This window comes from Pseudopipra pipra, chromosome 5 (genome assembly GCF_036250125.1).
Source record: "Pseudopipra pipra isolate bDixPip1 chromosome 5, bDixPip1.hap1, whole genome shotgun sequence".
In the NCBI taxonomy this organism is placed as follows: domain Eukaryota; kingdom Metazoa; phylum Chordata; class Aves; order Passeriformes; family Pipridae; genus Pseudopipra; species Pseudopipra pipra.
In genome coordinates, this window is record NC_087553.1 from 7,839,939 (window position 1) to 7,856,315 (window position 16,377).

Here is a 16,377-nt window from a genome sequence, read left to right on the forward strand (position 1 = left end):
GCAGGACTTGGTGACCCGGAGATCTTCCGAGGTGTCTCTCTCTTGCAGGTACCCTCAAGACCAGACTGTCGGATGGTAGGAAGACGCCTGAGCCTGCTCAGGCCCTTTCAGAAGAAGACGGAAGGCCCTGGGATTACCCCAGCACAACACCCTGAGGAGGTGGAGCAGTTCCAGCCCCTGCAGGAGGGTGAGTGGCAGAGCTGGGCCACAGGGTTGGTGGCTGCAGCCCGATGGGCTTCTTCCCATCCCATCCTCTATGGACATGGCCAGGGAAAGGGAGGGGCGAAGAGGGCCTGGGGCTGATCCTCCTGCAGCTCCATGCACTGGGCATGCTGGGGCCATCCCTGCCTGTGGAGCGCAGGGCTGGGCTGTGTTCTCCAGCCTGTCCCGCAGCCCCTCATCTCTGACCACGCTCACTCTTTGCCAGATCCAGGCCAGAACCGGACACAAGAGCAGGACTGTGCCCGTGACCACTTCCACAGAGCTGATCAGGTACCTGTAGCCATCGCCACCTGGGCTGGGGCTGCTGTCACTGCTCAACCTGGCACCACTGTCGGAGCTCTCCATGGCACATCCCTCTCTTCCCTGCCCTTTGTTCTCCTGCAGAGAGTGCGGAAATCCATGGGCAATCGGCGTAGAAAGACCAGGACATCAGCAACCAAGGTCATGGCACAACCTGACCCCACGCCGACTGAGCTCAAGGCAGACCCTGATGTTGGCACCGCGTCAGTTGATGGCACAGCAAACTGTGACACCGCGGTGACCGATCACGTGACAAACTCCAGCATGGCACTGCCTGAGCTCACCATGGAGGCTGATGGTGCAGGGACTGAGGGCATCGCAGATGCTGACAGCATACCCATTGAGTACCTGCCCGATGCTCCCATTCTGGACGTTCTTGGGGAGAGAGTTGTCTCTGCTCAAGTAAGCACCCTGTGGGTAGGGACTGTGTGGGCCCTCAAGCTGGGTCTGCTGGGCCCTCTCAGCCTTCGAGGCCACAACAGTATGGTGGGAAGGGAAGGACTCCTTGGGGGAAAGTGGACAAGTTGCTCCTTCTGGCAACTCTCCAACTGCCCCATGTCCCCTACAGGCCGGACTGTGGAACTTGATGACTCAGAGCATTCCCAAGGTTCCTCTATTGCAAGTACCTTCAAGGCACTTGTGCAGAACTTAGTGAGTCAGGCTTCTCCATGCCATGTCTCCTGCAGGTAGCCATAGACCCAGACAGTGACATGGAGCGGAGACCCCCCAGAGTGCCCAAGTTGGCCTGGGTGAAAAAAGGGGAGGAGGAAAGCCCTGGGGCTGCCCCAGCACTGCAGCCTAAGAAGATGGAGCAGCTCCAGCCCCTGCAGGAGGGTGAGTGGCAGAGCTGGGCCACAGGGCTGGTGGCTGCAGCCCGATGGGCCTCTTCCCATCCCATCCCATCCCATCCTGTGGACATCTCCAAGGAAAGGGGGGGGGAAGAGGGCCAGGGGCTGATCCCCCGGCAGCTCCATGCACTGGGCATGCTGGGGCCATCCCTGCCTGTGGAGCGCAGGACTGGGCTGTGTTCTCCAGCCTGTCCTGCAGCCCCTCATCTCTGATCGTGCTCGCTCTTTGCCAGATCCAGGCCAGAACCAGACAAAAAAGCAGGACTGTGCCCGTGGCCGCATCCGCAGAGCTGATCAGGTACCTGCAGCCATCCCCCCCTGGGCTGGGGCTGCTGTCACTGCTCAGTCTGGCACCACTGTTGGAGCTCTCCATGGCACATCCCTCTCTTCCCTGCCCTTTGTTCTCTTGCAGACGTTGCAAAAATCTGTTCCTGTTCGCCGTAGAAAGACCAAGGCCTCACCAACTGAAGTCTTGGCACAGCCTGAGCTCAACTCAACCAAGCTCAAGGCCAAGGCCGATGCCCCAGAGACTGAGGGCATCCCAGACGCAGACAGCACACCCATTCAGCGCCTGTCTGATGCTCGCAGTCTGCATGTTCTTGAGAAGAGAGTTGTCTCTGCTCAAGTAAGCAGCCTCTGGGTAGGGATTGTATGGCCCCTCAAGCCAGTTCTGCTGGGCGCCCTCAGCCTCTGCGGCCATCACAGTGTGGTGGGAAGGGAAGGGCTTCTCGAGAGACAGTGGGCAAATTGCTCCCTCTGGCAGCTCTCCAACTTCTCCATGTCCCCTCTTGGCCAGACTATGAGATTTGATGACCCAGAGCATTCCCAAGGCTCCTCTGTTGCAGGAGCTTTCATGGCATTTCTGCAGAACTTGGTGACCCAGAGTGCCATGTCTCCTGCAGGAAACCAGGAAGGCAGACAGAGACATGGAGCGGAGACCCCCCAGGGTGCCCAAGTTGGCTTGGGTGAAAAAAGGGGAGGAGGAAAGCCGTGGGCCTGCCCCAGCACTGCAGCCTAAGAAGGTGGAGCAGTTCCAGCCCCTGCAGGAGGGTAAGTGGCAGAGCTGGGCCACAGGGCTGGTGGCTGCAGCCAGATGGGCCTCTTCCCATTTCATCTCCTCTGGACATAGCCAGGGAAAGGGGAAAGAGAGCCCATGGCTGATCCCCCGGCAACTCCATGCACTGAGCAAGCCACGGCTGGCCCTGCCTGTGGAGCGCAGGGCTGGGCTGTGTTCTCCTGCCTGTCCCGCAGCCCCTCATCTCTGACCACGTTTGCTCTTTGCCAGATCCAGGCCGGCACCAGACAAAAGAGCAGGACCGTGCCCGTGGCCGCTTCCGCAGAGCTGATCAGGTACCTGCAGCCATCCCCCCCTGGGCTGGGGCTGCTGTCACTGCTCAGTCTGGCACCACTGTCGGAGCTCTCCGTGGCACATCCCTCTCTTCCCCGCCCTTCGTTCGCCTTCAGAGTCTGCAGAAATCCATGGGCATTCAGTGTAGAAAGACCAGGGCCTCATCATCTGAAGTCATGGCAAAGCCTGACCCTAGCCCAATGGAGCTCAAGGCCAAGGCTGATGCCCCAGGGACTGAGGGCATTGCAGACGCAGACAGCACACCCGTTCAGCGCCTGCCTGATGCCCCAAGCCTGCATGTTCTTCGGAGGAGAGTTGTCTCTGTTCAAGTAAGCAGCCTGTGGGTAGGGATTGTATGGCCCCTCAAGCCAGTTCTGCTGGGCGCCCTCAGCCTCTGCGGCCATCACAGTGTGGTGGGAAGGGAAGGGCTTCTCGAGAGACAGTGGGAAAATTGCTCCCTCTGGCAGCTCTCCAACTGCCCCATGTCCCCCCCTGGCCAGACTATGAGATTTGATGACCCAGGGCATTCCCAAGGCTCCTCTGTTGCAGGAGCTTTCATGGCATTTCTGCAGAACTTGGTGACCCAGAGTGCCATGTCTCCTGCAGGAAACCAGGAAGGCAGACAGAGACATGGAGCGGAGACCCCCCAGGGTGCCCAAGTTGGCTTGGGTGAAAAAAGGGGAGGAGGAAAGCCGTGGGCCTGCCCCAGCACTGCAGCCTAAGAAGGTGGAGCAGTTCCAGCCCCTGCAGGAGGGTGAGTGGCAGAGCTGAGCCACAGGGCTGGTGGCTGCAGCCCGATGGGCCTCTTCTCATCCCATCCCCTATGGACATGGCCAGGGAAAGGGAGGGGCGAAGAGGGCCCAGGGCTGATCCTCCTGTAGCTCCATGCACTGGGCAGGCCAGGGCCAGCCCTGCCTGTGGAGCGCAGGGCTGGGCTGTGTTCTCCTGCCTGTCCTGCAGCCCCTCATCTCTGATCGTGCTCACTCTTTGCCAGATCCAGGCCTGTACCAGACAAAAAAGCAGGACTGTGCCCGTGGCCGCATCCGCAGAGCTGATCAGGTAGCTGCAGCCATCCCCCCCTGGGCTGGGCCTGCTGTCACTGCTCAGTCTGGCACCACTGTCGGAGCTCTCCATGGCACATCCCTCTCTTCCCTGCCCTTTGTTCTCTTGCAGAGGGTGCGGAAATCTGTTCCTGTTCGCCGCAGGAAGACCTGGGCCTCACCAACTGAGGTGTTGGCACAGCCTGAGCCCAACCCAACCAAGCTCAAGGCCAAGGCTGACGCCCCAGGGAATGAGGGCATCGCAGGCTCTGACAGCACACCCATTCAGCGCCTGCCAGATGCTCCCAATCTGGACTTTTCTGGGGACAGAGTTATCTCTGCTCAAGTAAGCATCCTGTGGGCAGGCATTTTATGGGCCCTCAAGCTTGATCTGCTGGGCCCCCTCAGCGTTTGAGGTCAGCAGAGTGAGGTGGGAAGGGAAACACTTCTGGGAGGAAGCTGGGGAATTGCTCTCTCTGGCAGCTCTCCAACTCTCCCTTGTGTCCCCTCCAGGTGCCAGCTGTGGTGAGGTCTATCCATCGGTGGCTGACCTCCAATGTGTCTGCTGGGCACGTGCTGGATAAGACCCTTCTAGCACTGACTGAGGCACACCCCATGGATGTCGCCATCACCCTCCTGCGCTGTGCCCCCTTGTGTGACAGGTATGGGCCCCAACCTTGAGGGCTTAGGGCTCACCAGCCTTTAGAGCCCATCACCCCCCCAGCCCCTGAAAGCACTGTGGCTCTGTCACCTGGCCCCTGCAGCTGCCCAGGTCAGGGCACTGTGGTTGAGACCCCCCCTGATGCAGAGCTCTGACTCCACAGAGCTGCTGCAACCATGTGGAGGACCATCGCCTCATCAGGAAAAACACTGGGGAAGGTGCTGCCAACACTGCTCCGCGTGATGGAGGACTGGCCATGGCACAGCACATCTACCTCTGATGGGGACAACACAGCCATCTTTGCCTTGGCTGTGAGTTTCTGGAACCTTTGCTTGCCCCCCAGGTTGCCTCTCCGGCAGGTCTCAATCCTTCCCCAGCACAGCATATACCTGCCCATCTCCCTGCAGGCACTGGGATGGAAATGTGGGCTAGGAGCAGGTTCAGGGGCACCAGGCTGGGCACTCCCCCTGAGTCTCCCCTGGCCTTCCCCTCCCACGCTTGGGTTCTGCCACATGGAAGTCTGGGCACTGAGCGCTGTGTCCAGCTGGTTTGTCTTTTGCAGGCAACTCTGGCACTGTGGATGATTGTCCAAGAGCCCCAGTGCCCAGGGCCGTTGATGGACTATTCCCCCCATCTCCTCGTGGCTCTGCTGTTCCAAATCTTCATCACCACAGAGCAGATATCAGAGGAGGTCGACAACTTCTGGAGGGGATGCCAGGAGCAACATGACCTTCCCACCAACCCCAACAGGTGCTCCATCCCAGTCCTCCCCTCCCTCCCATGCCCTCGGGGCTGGGGCCAGGGCTCCCAACATGACCTGGGCTTTGCTCTGCACACAGGTTTGCAGTGCTGACCATGAAGGCCTTGCTGTGCTGTCTGCACTGTGAGGATGTGGTGAATTCGGTGGAAAACAATCGTGGCTGGGCGAGGCTCCTCAATGCTCGCAGCCGCCGCTACGCAGCGGCTCTGCTGGCCAGGTGAGACCCCCTTGTCCCCGCTGCCCCTGTCATTTCTGTCTGTGCACGGGGCACCCCTCACATGTGGGCCTTGTCACCGAGGGATGGCCGAGCAGAGTGGAAAAGGCTGGGAGAGGTGGGTGCACAGGAGGAGCCGCCTCCCAGAGTGCCCTCGTCCCCTCCCAGGCTGGTGGGGAAAGACCAGGCCTCTGTGAGTCCATCCCAGGAGAGGTTTGCCCACCTGGCTCAGGTCGATGATACCTTTTTCCCCCTGCCAGGGAGATGCGCCGTTTCTCCAGCCCCTTGTGTTCCCGGATCACACTCCACCTGCTGGAGCTGCTGCGCAGGGAGGAGCCGTGCTGGGACCTCCCTGCCATGGCATTCCTTGTGGAGGTGAGCCTGATGGCGAGCGCTGCCTCACCGAGCTGCCTCCACCTCTCTGGCCTCTCGCAGCCGCAGCTGCCCGGGATGGTGCCGCGCCCTGTGCTGCTGCCTGGGCCCAGTCCTGTGTGGGTCCGGGCTCCTGCCAGCCAGGCACCCCGTCACTGCTCCATGCCTTTCAGGTCCTGGACTGCCTGGACACGAGAGAACGTGGTGACAGGGTCCTGGAGATCCTTTCAAGGAACTTGGGGAGCACGAACAAAAAGTGGCGTCAACTGGCGCTCAGAGTCCTCGTAGCACTCAGCCAGGATCCCGAGATGGTGAGAAGGGGCAGTTGGCTGAAGCCGTGCTGGAATCCTGGGGCTGGGGAGCACAGTCGCTTGGGCTTGGCTGGGCTTCAGGAGCTGTGGCAGCTGCTCTCAGCTCTGCTGCCTCCCCGTTCAGCTGCCCAAGTCCTTTGGGACAGGCCTTTGGCCTCTGGGCCCTGCGGCAGCACGTGGGGCTGCCCCACTGGAGCAGGGTTGGTGATGCAGCCATTCATGGCTTCACAGCACAGCATTGTGTTCCTTACAGGCCAAGAGCATCTGGAGCCTGAATGAAAGCCTTTTGCAGCTACTGGGGGATGCAGACAGAGATGTGGTTTGGATGACCCTCTCTGTGCTCAACAACATGCTCTGGAGCCATCTCTGGACACAGCTCCAGAAGAGAGTCCACAGCGAAGACCCCCTAATATCCACCCCCACTGCCCTGCAGTTGGCTGAGGCGCTCCAGCCACTCTTTGACCACGTAAGGCTCTGTGCCCCCCTCCCCGGGCTCTGAGTACTGCTGGGAAACTGGTCCCTGTGGATTTTGAGGCCTGTGCCCAGTGGGGCCTGGAGAAGCTGGTGCTGAGGTCTTTTCCTCTTTCCACCAGGATGACAGCAGTGTGCGGGAGGGCTCCATTGTCATCTTCACTCTTTTGATGAAACTGATGGAGAGAGTGGGAAAGAGGCCCCTGAAGCCACACGTGTGCCTGAGCCTGCTCCCGCTCTACTTCCACCGGTATGATGAGAACCTGGTCGTGAAAAAGGTGAGGACTCGTGAGCTCTGGTGTCCCCGTGGGAGGGGGCTGGGCTGCCTCTTGCCCTGGCACCTCCTGGGCTCCAGCCTCCTCCTGGCCTTGGTCCAGGGACATGGGTCCTGTGCCCTGGGCTGCAGTGCCATCTCCTGGTCTCTGTTGCTTTGCAGGCCTCTCAGAAAGCACTGCTGGCTGTGACCAGGTTCCTAAAGAGGAGGGATCTTGGGCGCCTGGTGAACACAGAGGAGCCATGGAAGTTTGGCGAGTGCCTGGTAAGGACGGCCCCAAAGCCCCAGTTCCCGATGCCCAGAGTGTGGGGTTGGCATTGTGCCCCTGCCCACTGCTGCACCCACCTGTGGGACAGCAGCCTGCACTCCACCCGCTGCTGCCTTCCCTGGGGCGTGTGGGCTCCTCTGCAGGCTGCTCTGCCCCTGAGCCAGGGAGCTGTTGGAGCCCTGGCCCAGCTGGGCTGTGGGGCAGGGCAGCCCTGTGGCTCCTGGGGAGCAGCCAGCCCTCTACTCCCTCCAAAGCCCAGCCCCAGCAGCTGCTGCCTGGACCTCAGGGCTGTGCGGGCAGGGGAGGCCAGTGCTGGGCACAGGCAGCGCCCGGCCAGTGGGCAGAGCCCCAGCCAACCCTTCCCAACGTGCCCTGCCGCTCTCTCCAGCTGAAAAGGGACCTTAGCCGAGTGGCCAAGTACGTTCACCAGGCCCTGCCGTACTTGCGGAGCCCACAGCAACCCCTGCGAGAGGCAGCCATCAAGTTCATGGGTGAGCCACAAGCCCACGGTCCCTCCCTGCCCCGCTGCAGCTCAGCCCCAGCCCTGGCAGCTGCAGCGGCAGCAGGATGCGGCCCAGGGATGTGCTGTGGAGCCCCGAGTGCCCTGGTGGCTGCTGCTGCCCTCTGCCAGCCCAGCCTTGGGGTGTCCCGAGGCGGGAAGGCCCCGGCTCAGCTCTGTGGGGGCAGGAAGGCATGTGGCTGGGCTGGCAGCACAGCTGGGGGGGAGCTGTGCCGCTGGGGCCATGACACCATCTGTGTTCCCAGGGATTGCCGGGGGGTACCTGAGGGGACAGCACAAAGAGCTGCAGCTCATCATTGACGGTGAGTGAAGGCAGTGGGGGCTGGCAGAGGAGCACAGACTCTGGGCAGGGAGCTGCAATCCTGCCCCGGCTGTGGAGGGCTCTGCTCCCTGCACGGATGAGGGGCAGCGTGGGCAGAGCAGAGACAGATTTCAGGGGCATGGGGGGTAGAAATGGCCAACGCCTTCTGGCTGATCCCGCTGGGCCCTGCTCCCTCCTGGCAACGGCAAGAGCTCGGTGGGATGGCCCTGGCAGGAGGGGCTCCTCAGATCCCCATCACTGTGGGCTCTGACCTTGGCTCTGTTCCTCTCTGTTCCAGCCCTTCAAGCCACGAGAGATGACAGGAGCCCAGCTGTCTCAAACCTGGCACTTGAAAACATCAACTTTGTTAGAGCTGTACAGAGAGCTAGAGCTCCCCCCTCCAGGTTCCAGCAGCTCCAAGACCAGCTCTGCAGGGCATGGAACAGCCTGCCTTCTCTGTGGGGCTGTGTCTGCTCTAGCTGTGTAGAGAGCTGATCCTGGCAGCTCTGTCTGTTGGAGCCACCTGAGCCTGTGGGGAAGATGCTTCTTCTCCGCAAGCCTTTCTTTTTAACTTAGTATAGGAATATTAAATAAATAATGTCATACACAGAAGACCAGGAGCTTTTTTAGGTGCCTGGTGTCCACAGGGCATCTGGAAAGAGGGGGAAAGGGCTCCTTGTGCTCAGCAACACTTGCCCAGGTGTGCACTGGGGAAGAGAAAGTGCCTCAAAGCCCCTTGGCCTTGGGGGGTTCTGCTGGAACCTCAACACTTCTGGCAGAGTGGATGGGCAGAGCCTGGACCTGTGGGGATCATTGGGAACCTGGTCCTTAGAGGTGGCCACAAGCCCTGTCCCAGCCAGGAAGCAGCATCTCTGGCCTGCCCATGTGTTCCTGTCAGGATTGCTGAGGGCTGGGAGGTGCCTCCGGAGGCGGCTCCTGTGGAGCTCATTCAGGGCTGTGCTGATGCTGGGCAGGTGGGCGGGGCTGGGGGAGACCCTGAGAGGAAAGGGCTGTTGTTCCCCTTTTTCAGCCCTACACTGTAATTGTCAGTCCGACTCCAAAAACTGAACATGAACAAAGATTCCTACCAGACCAAAGGTGCCAGGACAGAAAGCTCTTGCTGCCCATGGAGTGCCCAGGCTGGCCCACCAACTGCACCTGAAACCCAAAGCTTACAGGCTTTCTTTCCTGGGGGAAAGGGCTGTTGTTGGCTTTTCAGAGCCCTGCGCTGGAATTCCCAAACTCCCAAAATCGAACATGGACAGATTCCTCCCAGACAAAAGGTGCCAGGACAGAAAGCTCTTGCTGCCCATGGAGTACCAAGAGTGGCCCACCAACTGCACGAGAGATGTAGGGTAAGGGCTTTCTTTCTGGTGTGGAACTGCCGCCATTCAGTTTTTGGATCCCTGCGTTGAAATTGGCACTGCGACTCCACAAAAACACCGCCACAGACCTACCTCACAGGCCACCAGAGAGAGGTGGGAGGGTGGCTGTGCTGTTCCTGCTCACCCTGCCTGGGCAACCTGCTGCCCAAACTGCCCTGCCACGCCCTCCCTAACAAGCCACCCTCCTGTTTGCCTGCTCCTGTTGGCCACATTTGACGTCGCTTGCACTCCCTGGACCGGTTTATATGACCCAGAAACAACCGGGACTTCATCCCCTGGTGAGCTGATTATGCCTTGCAAGGCAGCTGGGCTGAACTGGGAGCACTTTCTCCCAGTAGTTTAAATCTCCCACAAACGCCCTCAGCTCCAACCAACGATCAGATGATTAGAGCTTGCAGAGCAGCTGGGCTGAACTGGGCTGAGCAGGGAGGAGCTTCTCCATGGAGTATAAATCTCGGACAAAGAACCTCAGCTCCTCTCTTGGTCACCTCAGAAGGCCTTCAAGGGCAGCTGAGCTGAGCTGGTCTGCTCAGATGCTAGGACATAGAGCGCTTACTGCACTAGAAACCACAAAGGTAAGGGTTTTCTTTCCAGGGAAAAAAGACTGATGTTTGCTTGCAGAAATCATAGAGCTGAAATAGGCAGTCCAGCTCCAAAAATTGAATGTGGATGAGGATACCTCCCTGATAAAAGGTACCAGGACAGAAAGCCCTTGCTGCCCATGGAGTACCAAAGCTCACTCACCAACTGCACCACAAAGCACAACGGTAAGTGCTTTCTTACCTGTGATAAAGCAGTGTTGTTAAATTTCAGGAATCCTGTGCTGAAATGACCGATCTGACGCCCAAAATTGCATACGGACAAAGATTCCTCCTAGACAAAAAGGTGCCAGGACACAAAGCTCTTGCTACCCGTGTAGTGCCCAGGCTGGCCTACTAACTGCACCAGAGAGTCAAAAGTTGCAGGCTTTCTTTGCTGAGGATAGGGGCTGTTGTTTGCTTTTTTCAACCCTGTGCTGAACTGCCAGTCCCACTCCCAAAATTGCATATGGACGAAGTCCTCCCAGACCAAAGGTGCCTGCCTATAAAGCTCGTTCTGTCCACGCAGTGCTGAGCGTGGCACACCAAATGCACATGAGAGATGGAGGGTCAGGGCTTTCTTTCCTGGGTAGAAGGGCAATCATTAGGGTTAGAGGTTTGAATTAGGGTTAAGTTTAGGGTGAAGTTTAGAGTTAGTTACGATTAAGGTCAGGGTTAGAGTTAGAGATAGTGTTAGGTTTAGAGTTACAGTTTGTTTTAGGGTTACTTAGGGTTACGGTTAGAGTTAGGGTTAGGATTAAAATTAGGGTTACAGTTAGGGTTTATTGTTAGGGTTAGGCTAAGGGTTAGTTATGGTTTAGGGTTTGGGTTATGGTTAGGTTTATGGTTAGGGTTAGGGTTATGGTTTGGAATTGGGTTAGGGTTAGGCTGTCTGATTGCCAGAATTCCATATGGACGAAGATTCCTCCCAGATGAAAGGTGCTACGACAGAAAGCTATTCCTCCCCATGGAGTGTCCAGGCTGGCCAACCAACTGCACCTGAAAGCCAAAGGTTGCAGACTTTCTTTACTGGGCATAAGGGCTGTTGTTTGCTTTTTTCAACCCTGCACTGAAAACAAACTTCCTGAGCCTTTTCTGTGGAAACCAATCTTTATTTTAAACTTCCCCAAGTCTACCTTAAGCACTAGGCTCTCCTAGTTCAGCGCCCATGCTAAAGCACCGCTGGTAATTTTTGTCATGAAGCGGGACTAGAAAGCATGAGGCGGCCTTTAGCTTGTCCTTTGAAATTCAAGTGGAGAGCACTAGGAAGACCTAGCCCTACTTTATCCTATGGGACTTAACTGGACTAATTCTTGCCTACCCCTACTTGAAGCTACAGAACTTAACGGGACTTCTCCTATTTGAGGGAATGGAAACAAGGACAGGTGGCCTGGGAGGATTGGGACAAGGGGAGGGAAGCTGGGGACAAAGGTGGGAAAGCCAAGGCCCAGCTCGACTTGAGCCAGCCATGGCCGCGGGATGTCCCAGGCTCAGAGAGGGAAGTTACTTGTGGCAAGAATTGCCTTGCTAAGCTTTTGGGCTTGCCAACCAGCATGCCCTTCTGTGCAGAAGTTTCAATAAATCAAAGCTCTCGACCGTGTGTGTGTGGATCGGCCTCTTGCACCCAGCAGGAAAGACCCCGCTTTGGGACAACAGGGGGGTCCTGGGGACTTGCTGGGGCAGGACATGTGTTGTGCAGCTCAGCGTCTCTGCCCACACTGCTGGGGGAACTGGGCCCCTCCTGGCAAGCCCCCAGTGCAGGGCTTCAGCAACACCGCCGCCTACAAGGGCCCAACCCAGACAGCGTGCCCTTGGCTGGCTTTCCTGCTTTCCTGAGACAGCTCTTTCTCCTTGCTTCTTCCCCATGGCCCACCGCTTGCTCTGGGATTTCTTGCCCTTGGCACCGCTCGAGGAGGCTGGAGATGTCCCAGAGCCACTGGCATCAGGCCCCATCCGGGCTCTGGGCCACTGGCAGCACTGCCTCCACTGCTGCCCCTGCCCACTGCCCACTGAGAGCTTCCAGCGGCCTTGAGGACGGCCTGGAGGTCCAGCAGGAAAAGTCGGGCAGAGTGGGAGCCTTTGCCCTGACGGGAGGGCTTCTGGTGGGGAGAGCTGAGTCATGCACTGGGGGGCTGCACTCTGGAAGGTGCCAGGGCTCTGCCCATGCCTGGCGCTGGAAAGAAACTCAGCTCCCCTCCTGCCCAGTGCTCCAGCTTGGCTGTGTGTTTTCTTCCCCTTGGGACAGTTGTAGCAGCATGCACATGGAAACAAAGTAACCAGAGGGTAGAACAGCCTAGCTCTCACTCCTAGATCCAGGGCAGGTCCACCTAACAAGAAGCCCCAGAGGGCAGAGCCAGCAGCACCAAAGGGCTGCCTGGTGCTGCTTTTCTTTGCTCTGGCCTCCTGTGGCCACTGCCGCCCCTCAGGCAGCGCTTCCAGGGTGCCAGCCATTCTCCGACTGGCTTAGGGGCTGCGGGGGCTGTGTTGTGGGGCGGTGCTCCCGGGCTGCTTTTGGCTTCCAGCTGCTGCAGGCAGCAGCTCCAAGAGCCTCCCAAGGAGGCTCCAAGGGGCTGCATTGGGGCAGGGCATCCTTCCAGCGGCCTGACATTCCACCTCTCCATTCGCCACACGGACAAACAGCTGACTGCTCTTGCCCAGCAGCTTCTGTTCTCGCATGATGCTGGTTGTCACTTTCCTATTGCTTTGTAGAGAAGAAAGGTCCATCCTGCCAGAAGGTGCTCTGCTTGGGCAAAGAGGCTATGGCAGAAAGCCAAAGAGTCCTGAGCTTCTTTTAGGATCAAAAGAAAGAGTGTCATGCAAGAGCCACTTGCTGGTCAGTGTTTTGAAAGGTAACTGCTCCATCCGTATGTGACTTCCAAAAAGTAAGAAAGAGCAAAGGGTAAGAAAGAAGAGAAGGCAAGAAAAGCCAAAAGGAGGGAGAAGAACTTGAGGGAAAGGGCATCACTTTAGTTTGTTGGGAGAAGAACTCCATGAGCTTTCTGCTGACTTTCAAAGCAGCAGGCGCCCGGCCCTCTCCTCTGCGTTCCTCCTGGCCCTCTCTCCAGCACGCTGCCTCACGTCCGACGACGACGACGTCTGCGTGCGGCAGGCAACGGGGGCTTGCCCGGCGGCTTCAGAGCAGGCAGATGGCCCAACAGCCTGCCGCCCCTTCCACTCAGCCCTCTCTGACACCGCCGGCCAGGATCCCCCCAACTCACAGGCCCAGCCCCGCATGGCCACACTGCCCCAGCCCACGGCAGGACTTCCCCCTCTCGTCCCCGCACCCCTCCCGCCCCAGGCAGCGCCCTTCTCCTTCGCCCCACCCAACTGGCCCCGGCAACTGAAAGGCTTGGCTCTTCAGGAGGTTCTTTTCCCCCCAAATCAAGGAGCGCTGCTTCTTGGTCAAAGCAGTAGTTTTATTTCAAGAAAGGCCTCTCGATAGTCTGTTGTCCTTTAGCAGCGGCCCAGCCCCGCAAGACACGTCTTCCAAGAACTCCTCCTTCGAAAATGGAGGGCAGGAGCACACCAACCTCAGGAGATCCTGAGAAACAAACTTGTGCTTCCAAGAAGGAAAGACCCACTGGCTGGCTGTTCCCCAGCTCTGCTTCCAGACGTCCCTGTGCCGCCTTCAGCCTCCAGGACAGCTCTATTGCACCCACCCGCGCCAAGGGACACCGCTCAGCTGCCTAAGGAACAAGTCCTAGCCCAAGCCCGAAATATGATTCTCTTTCAAAACACAAGCTTCCTGAGCCTTTTCTGTGGAAACCAATCTTTATTTTAAACTTCCCCAAGTCTACCTTAAGCACTAGACTCTCCTAGGTCAGCGCCCATGCTAAAGCACCGCTGGTAATTTTTGTCATGAAGCGGGACTAGAAAGCATGAGGCGGCCTTTAGCTTGTCCTTTGAAATTCAAGTGGAGAGCACTAGGAAGACCTAGCCCTACTTTATCCTATGGGACTTAACTGGACTAATTCTTGCCTACCCCTACTTGAAGCTACAGAACTTAACGGGACTTCTCCTAGTTGAGGGAATGGAAACAAGGACAGGTGGCCTGGGAGGATGGGGACAAGGGGAGGGAAACTGGGGACAAGGGGAGGGAAACTGGGGACAAGGGGAGGGAAGCTGGGGACAAGGGTGGGAAAGCCAAGGCCCAGCTCGACTTGAGTCTGGCCAGAGCTCTCCAGGAGAACAAGAAGGGCTTCTAAGGCTATCTTTCTAAAGAGCGCCTAGGGATAAGGTGGGCCCTCTCCAGGAGGAACTGGCAGACGTGGCTATCCGGCACAAAGAGAAGGCTGAGGCTCTCGATGTCTTCTGTGCTTCAGCCTTGGACAGCAAGTGCTGCAGCCACGCCGCCCGAGTGGAGAAAGGCAAAGGCAGGGACTGGCAGAAGAAGAGCCCAAGTCCCCTGCAGCAGAGGATCAGGTTGGAGAGCGTGTAAGGCACCTGAATGCGCACAAGGGACCCGCTGAGCTCCATCGGCAGGTCCTGAGGGAGCTGGCAGACGAAGTTGCTAGGCCACTAGCCATGGTTTTGGAAAAATGGTGGCAGTCAGGTGAAGTCCTGGATGACTGGGCAATGCAAGGCAAGAGACCAGCAGGACTGGCCCCACCACTGAGCCCTGGGCGACACCACCGGTGACCGGCCATCAGGTGGATGTCAGTCCGGTCACCGCCACCCCCTGGGAGCCGCCATCCCGTCCCCCCAGGCAGGGCCAGCGGAGAGCCCGAAGTGCCTCCCTGAAGAGAGAGGGCCGCTGTGCTGAGACAGCTGTAGGTGAGGGCTTGACTCGCCAGCGCTCCAAAGACTGTCTGTCCCACGCCAGCAAGTCGTCCTCCAAGCAGGTGGCCCCCCTGACGGCCTGCAGTTGCCCCAAGTTCTTCTTTGGGCTTTGTCTTGTTGGAAAAAGGCCTCTTCCTTCAAGTGCAGCTGCAGGTGGTAAGGCCACGTGCCAGCCTGCCCCCAGCAGCTCAGTCCGTGGAGGTGGAGGTGGACGTGGCCGATGAAGAGTCCCAGGGCTCTGACCATGCCTCAGATGGGAGGGAGCCAGAGCTACTTGCTGCGCCACTACTGCAGCTTTGGGGTGTGTTTTCTGGGCCTTGGCAGCGCTCTAAGAGGCTGGAGATGTCCCAGAGGCTCTGGTCCTCAGAGCAGGCCCCCTCCTGGCTCTGTGGCAGGGGCAGGAGCGTCTGCGCTGCTGCCCCTGCCCCCTGCCCCCTGCCAGCTTCCAGCTGGCTGGGCGAGAGGCTGGGGGGGCGGCAGGGGCTGCGCAGGGCAGCTGCCTGGCTCTCTGCCCCTGCTGCTGGGGCTGCTGCCAGCATGGCTGCGTCCATGCCTTGAGCCGGGTGCCGCTGTTCCCCCGGCCGCCGACCCCGTCGCCGGATCACAGCTGCAATCCTGCTGAGGGCGGCACGTGCCGTGCGCTGCAGCGTGTCCAGCACGGCGGGGCAGCAGCCTGTGGGGCGCTGCGGGGCAGCAGCCGTTGGCCGGCTGTGCCTGGGAGCCGCCGGGGCAGGAGATGTGCCGCGCGGGTCCCCGACTGCCTCTTGGGCCGCCTCTGCGCAGATGACGCAGGGACATTTGGGCCCTTCCTGGCCAGCAGGCTGAGGCTCCAGCAGCACCGGAATGAGGGAGGGCTTGACCCAGATGGTGTAGATTTGGACGCCATCCCCTTTCTTCTCTGACAGCTCCTCCTCGTGGCTGTCTTCTTCTGGGGACAGCGGTGGGTCTGCGTTTGCTTGCCCTGCAGAGTCCCTGGAGACGTGCGGGAGCCCTGCCCACTGCCCACTGGGAGCTGACAGCTGGCTTGGCGAGGGGCTGGGGGGGCAGGCGTCCGGGCTCGGGGCCTGTGGCCTAATGTAAGGGCTGCTGCTGCCACGAACTGGGGCACGGGCTCTGGCTGTGGGCGCTTGAAGGTCCCAGGGCTCTGACCATGCCTCCCGTGGCATGGGCACGGGGAGCCTCTTTTCTCTACGCCTGCAGCTTTGGTCTCCGCTGCGTTCTTCTTGGGGCAGCTCGAGGAGGCTGCAGATGTCTGAGAGCTCCTCGGAGCAGGCCCCATCCTTGGTCGGTGCCACTGGCAGGACGGCCTTGGCTGCTTTCCCTGCCCACTGGCCACTGAGAGCTTCCAGGTCACTTGGCAAGGGGCTGAGGGCGCAGCGGTCTGGAAAGCCGTCCGGGGTGGGGGGCTTTGCCCTGGTGTAAGAGCTTGTGAGGCTGAGCCCTGGGCCATGGCCTGTGGTTGCAGCTGCTTGAGAGCTCCCGGGCTCTGCCCAGGCCTGGCGTGGGAGGGACACTGAGCTGCATTGCTGCCCACTACTCCAGCTTTCCTCTGTGTTTTCATCCCCTGTTGACAGCTGGAGGAGGCTGGAGATATCCCAGAGACTCTCATCCTCAGAGCAGGTCTCGTCCTGGCTCTCTGCCACTGGCAGCACTGCCCCCGCTGCTGCCCCGGCCCACTGCCCACTGAGGGCTTCCAGATGGCTTGGGAAGGGGCTGGGGGGACAG

The 16,377-nt window shown here is 59.3% G+C and overlaps 1 protein-coding gene across 5 annotated transcripts; it reads left to right on the forward strand.

Annotated features, from left to right (window-relative positions):
• Positions 1-14: 14 nt before the first annotated feature.
• On the forward strand, positions 15-8,522 carry LOC135414064 (maestro heat-like repeat-containing protein family member 6). 5 transcript variants are annotated; one of them, XM_064654320.1, is made up of 24 exons: positions 15-187; positions 428-492; positions 607-924; positions 1,209-1,356; positions 1,604-1,668; positions 1,783-1,995; positions 2,273-2,420; positions 2,656-2,720; positions 2,835-3,047; positions 3,325-3,472; positions 3,713-3,777; positions 3,892-4,104; positions 4,272-4,420; positions 4,583-4,730; positions 4,982-5,169; positions 5,259-5,396; positions 5,654-5,768; positions 5,939-6,076; positions 6,330-6,542; positions 6,670-6,825; positions 6,984-7,085; positions 7,478-7,580; positions 7,855-7,911; positions 8,209-8,522. In XM_064654320.1, the coding sequence occupies exons 1-24, from the start codon at positions 73-75 to the stop codon at positions 8,403-8,405; spliced, it is 3,480 nt and encodes a 1,159-aa protein (XP_064510390.1). In that variant the 5' UTR covers positions 15-72; the 3' UTR covers positions 8,406-8,522. The 5 variants fall into 5 exon arrangements, with proteins under 5 accessions (XP_064510390.1, XP_064510392.1, XP_064510393.1 ...); XM_064654322.1 differs by lacking the exons at positions 2,835-3,047; positions 3,325-3,472; positions 3,713-3,777; XM_064654323.1 differs by lacking the exons at positions 1,783-1,995; positions 2,273-2,420; positions 2,656-2,720.
• The last annotated feature ends 7,855 nt before the right edge of the window (positions 8,523-16,377 follow it).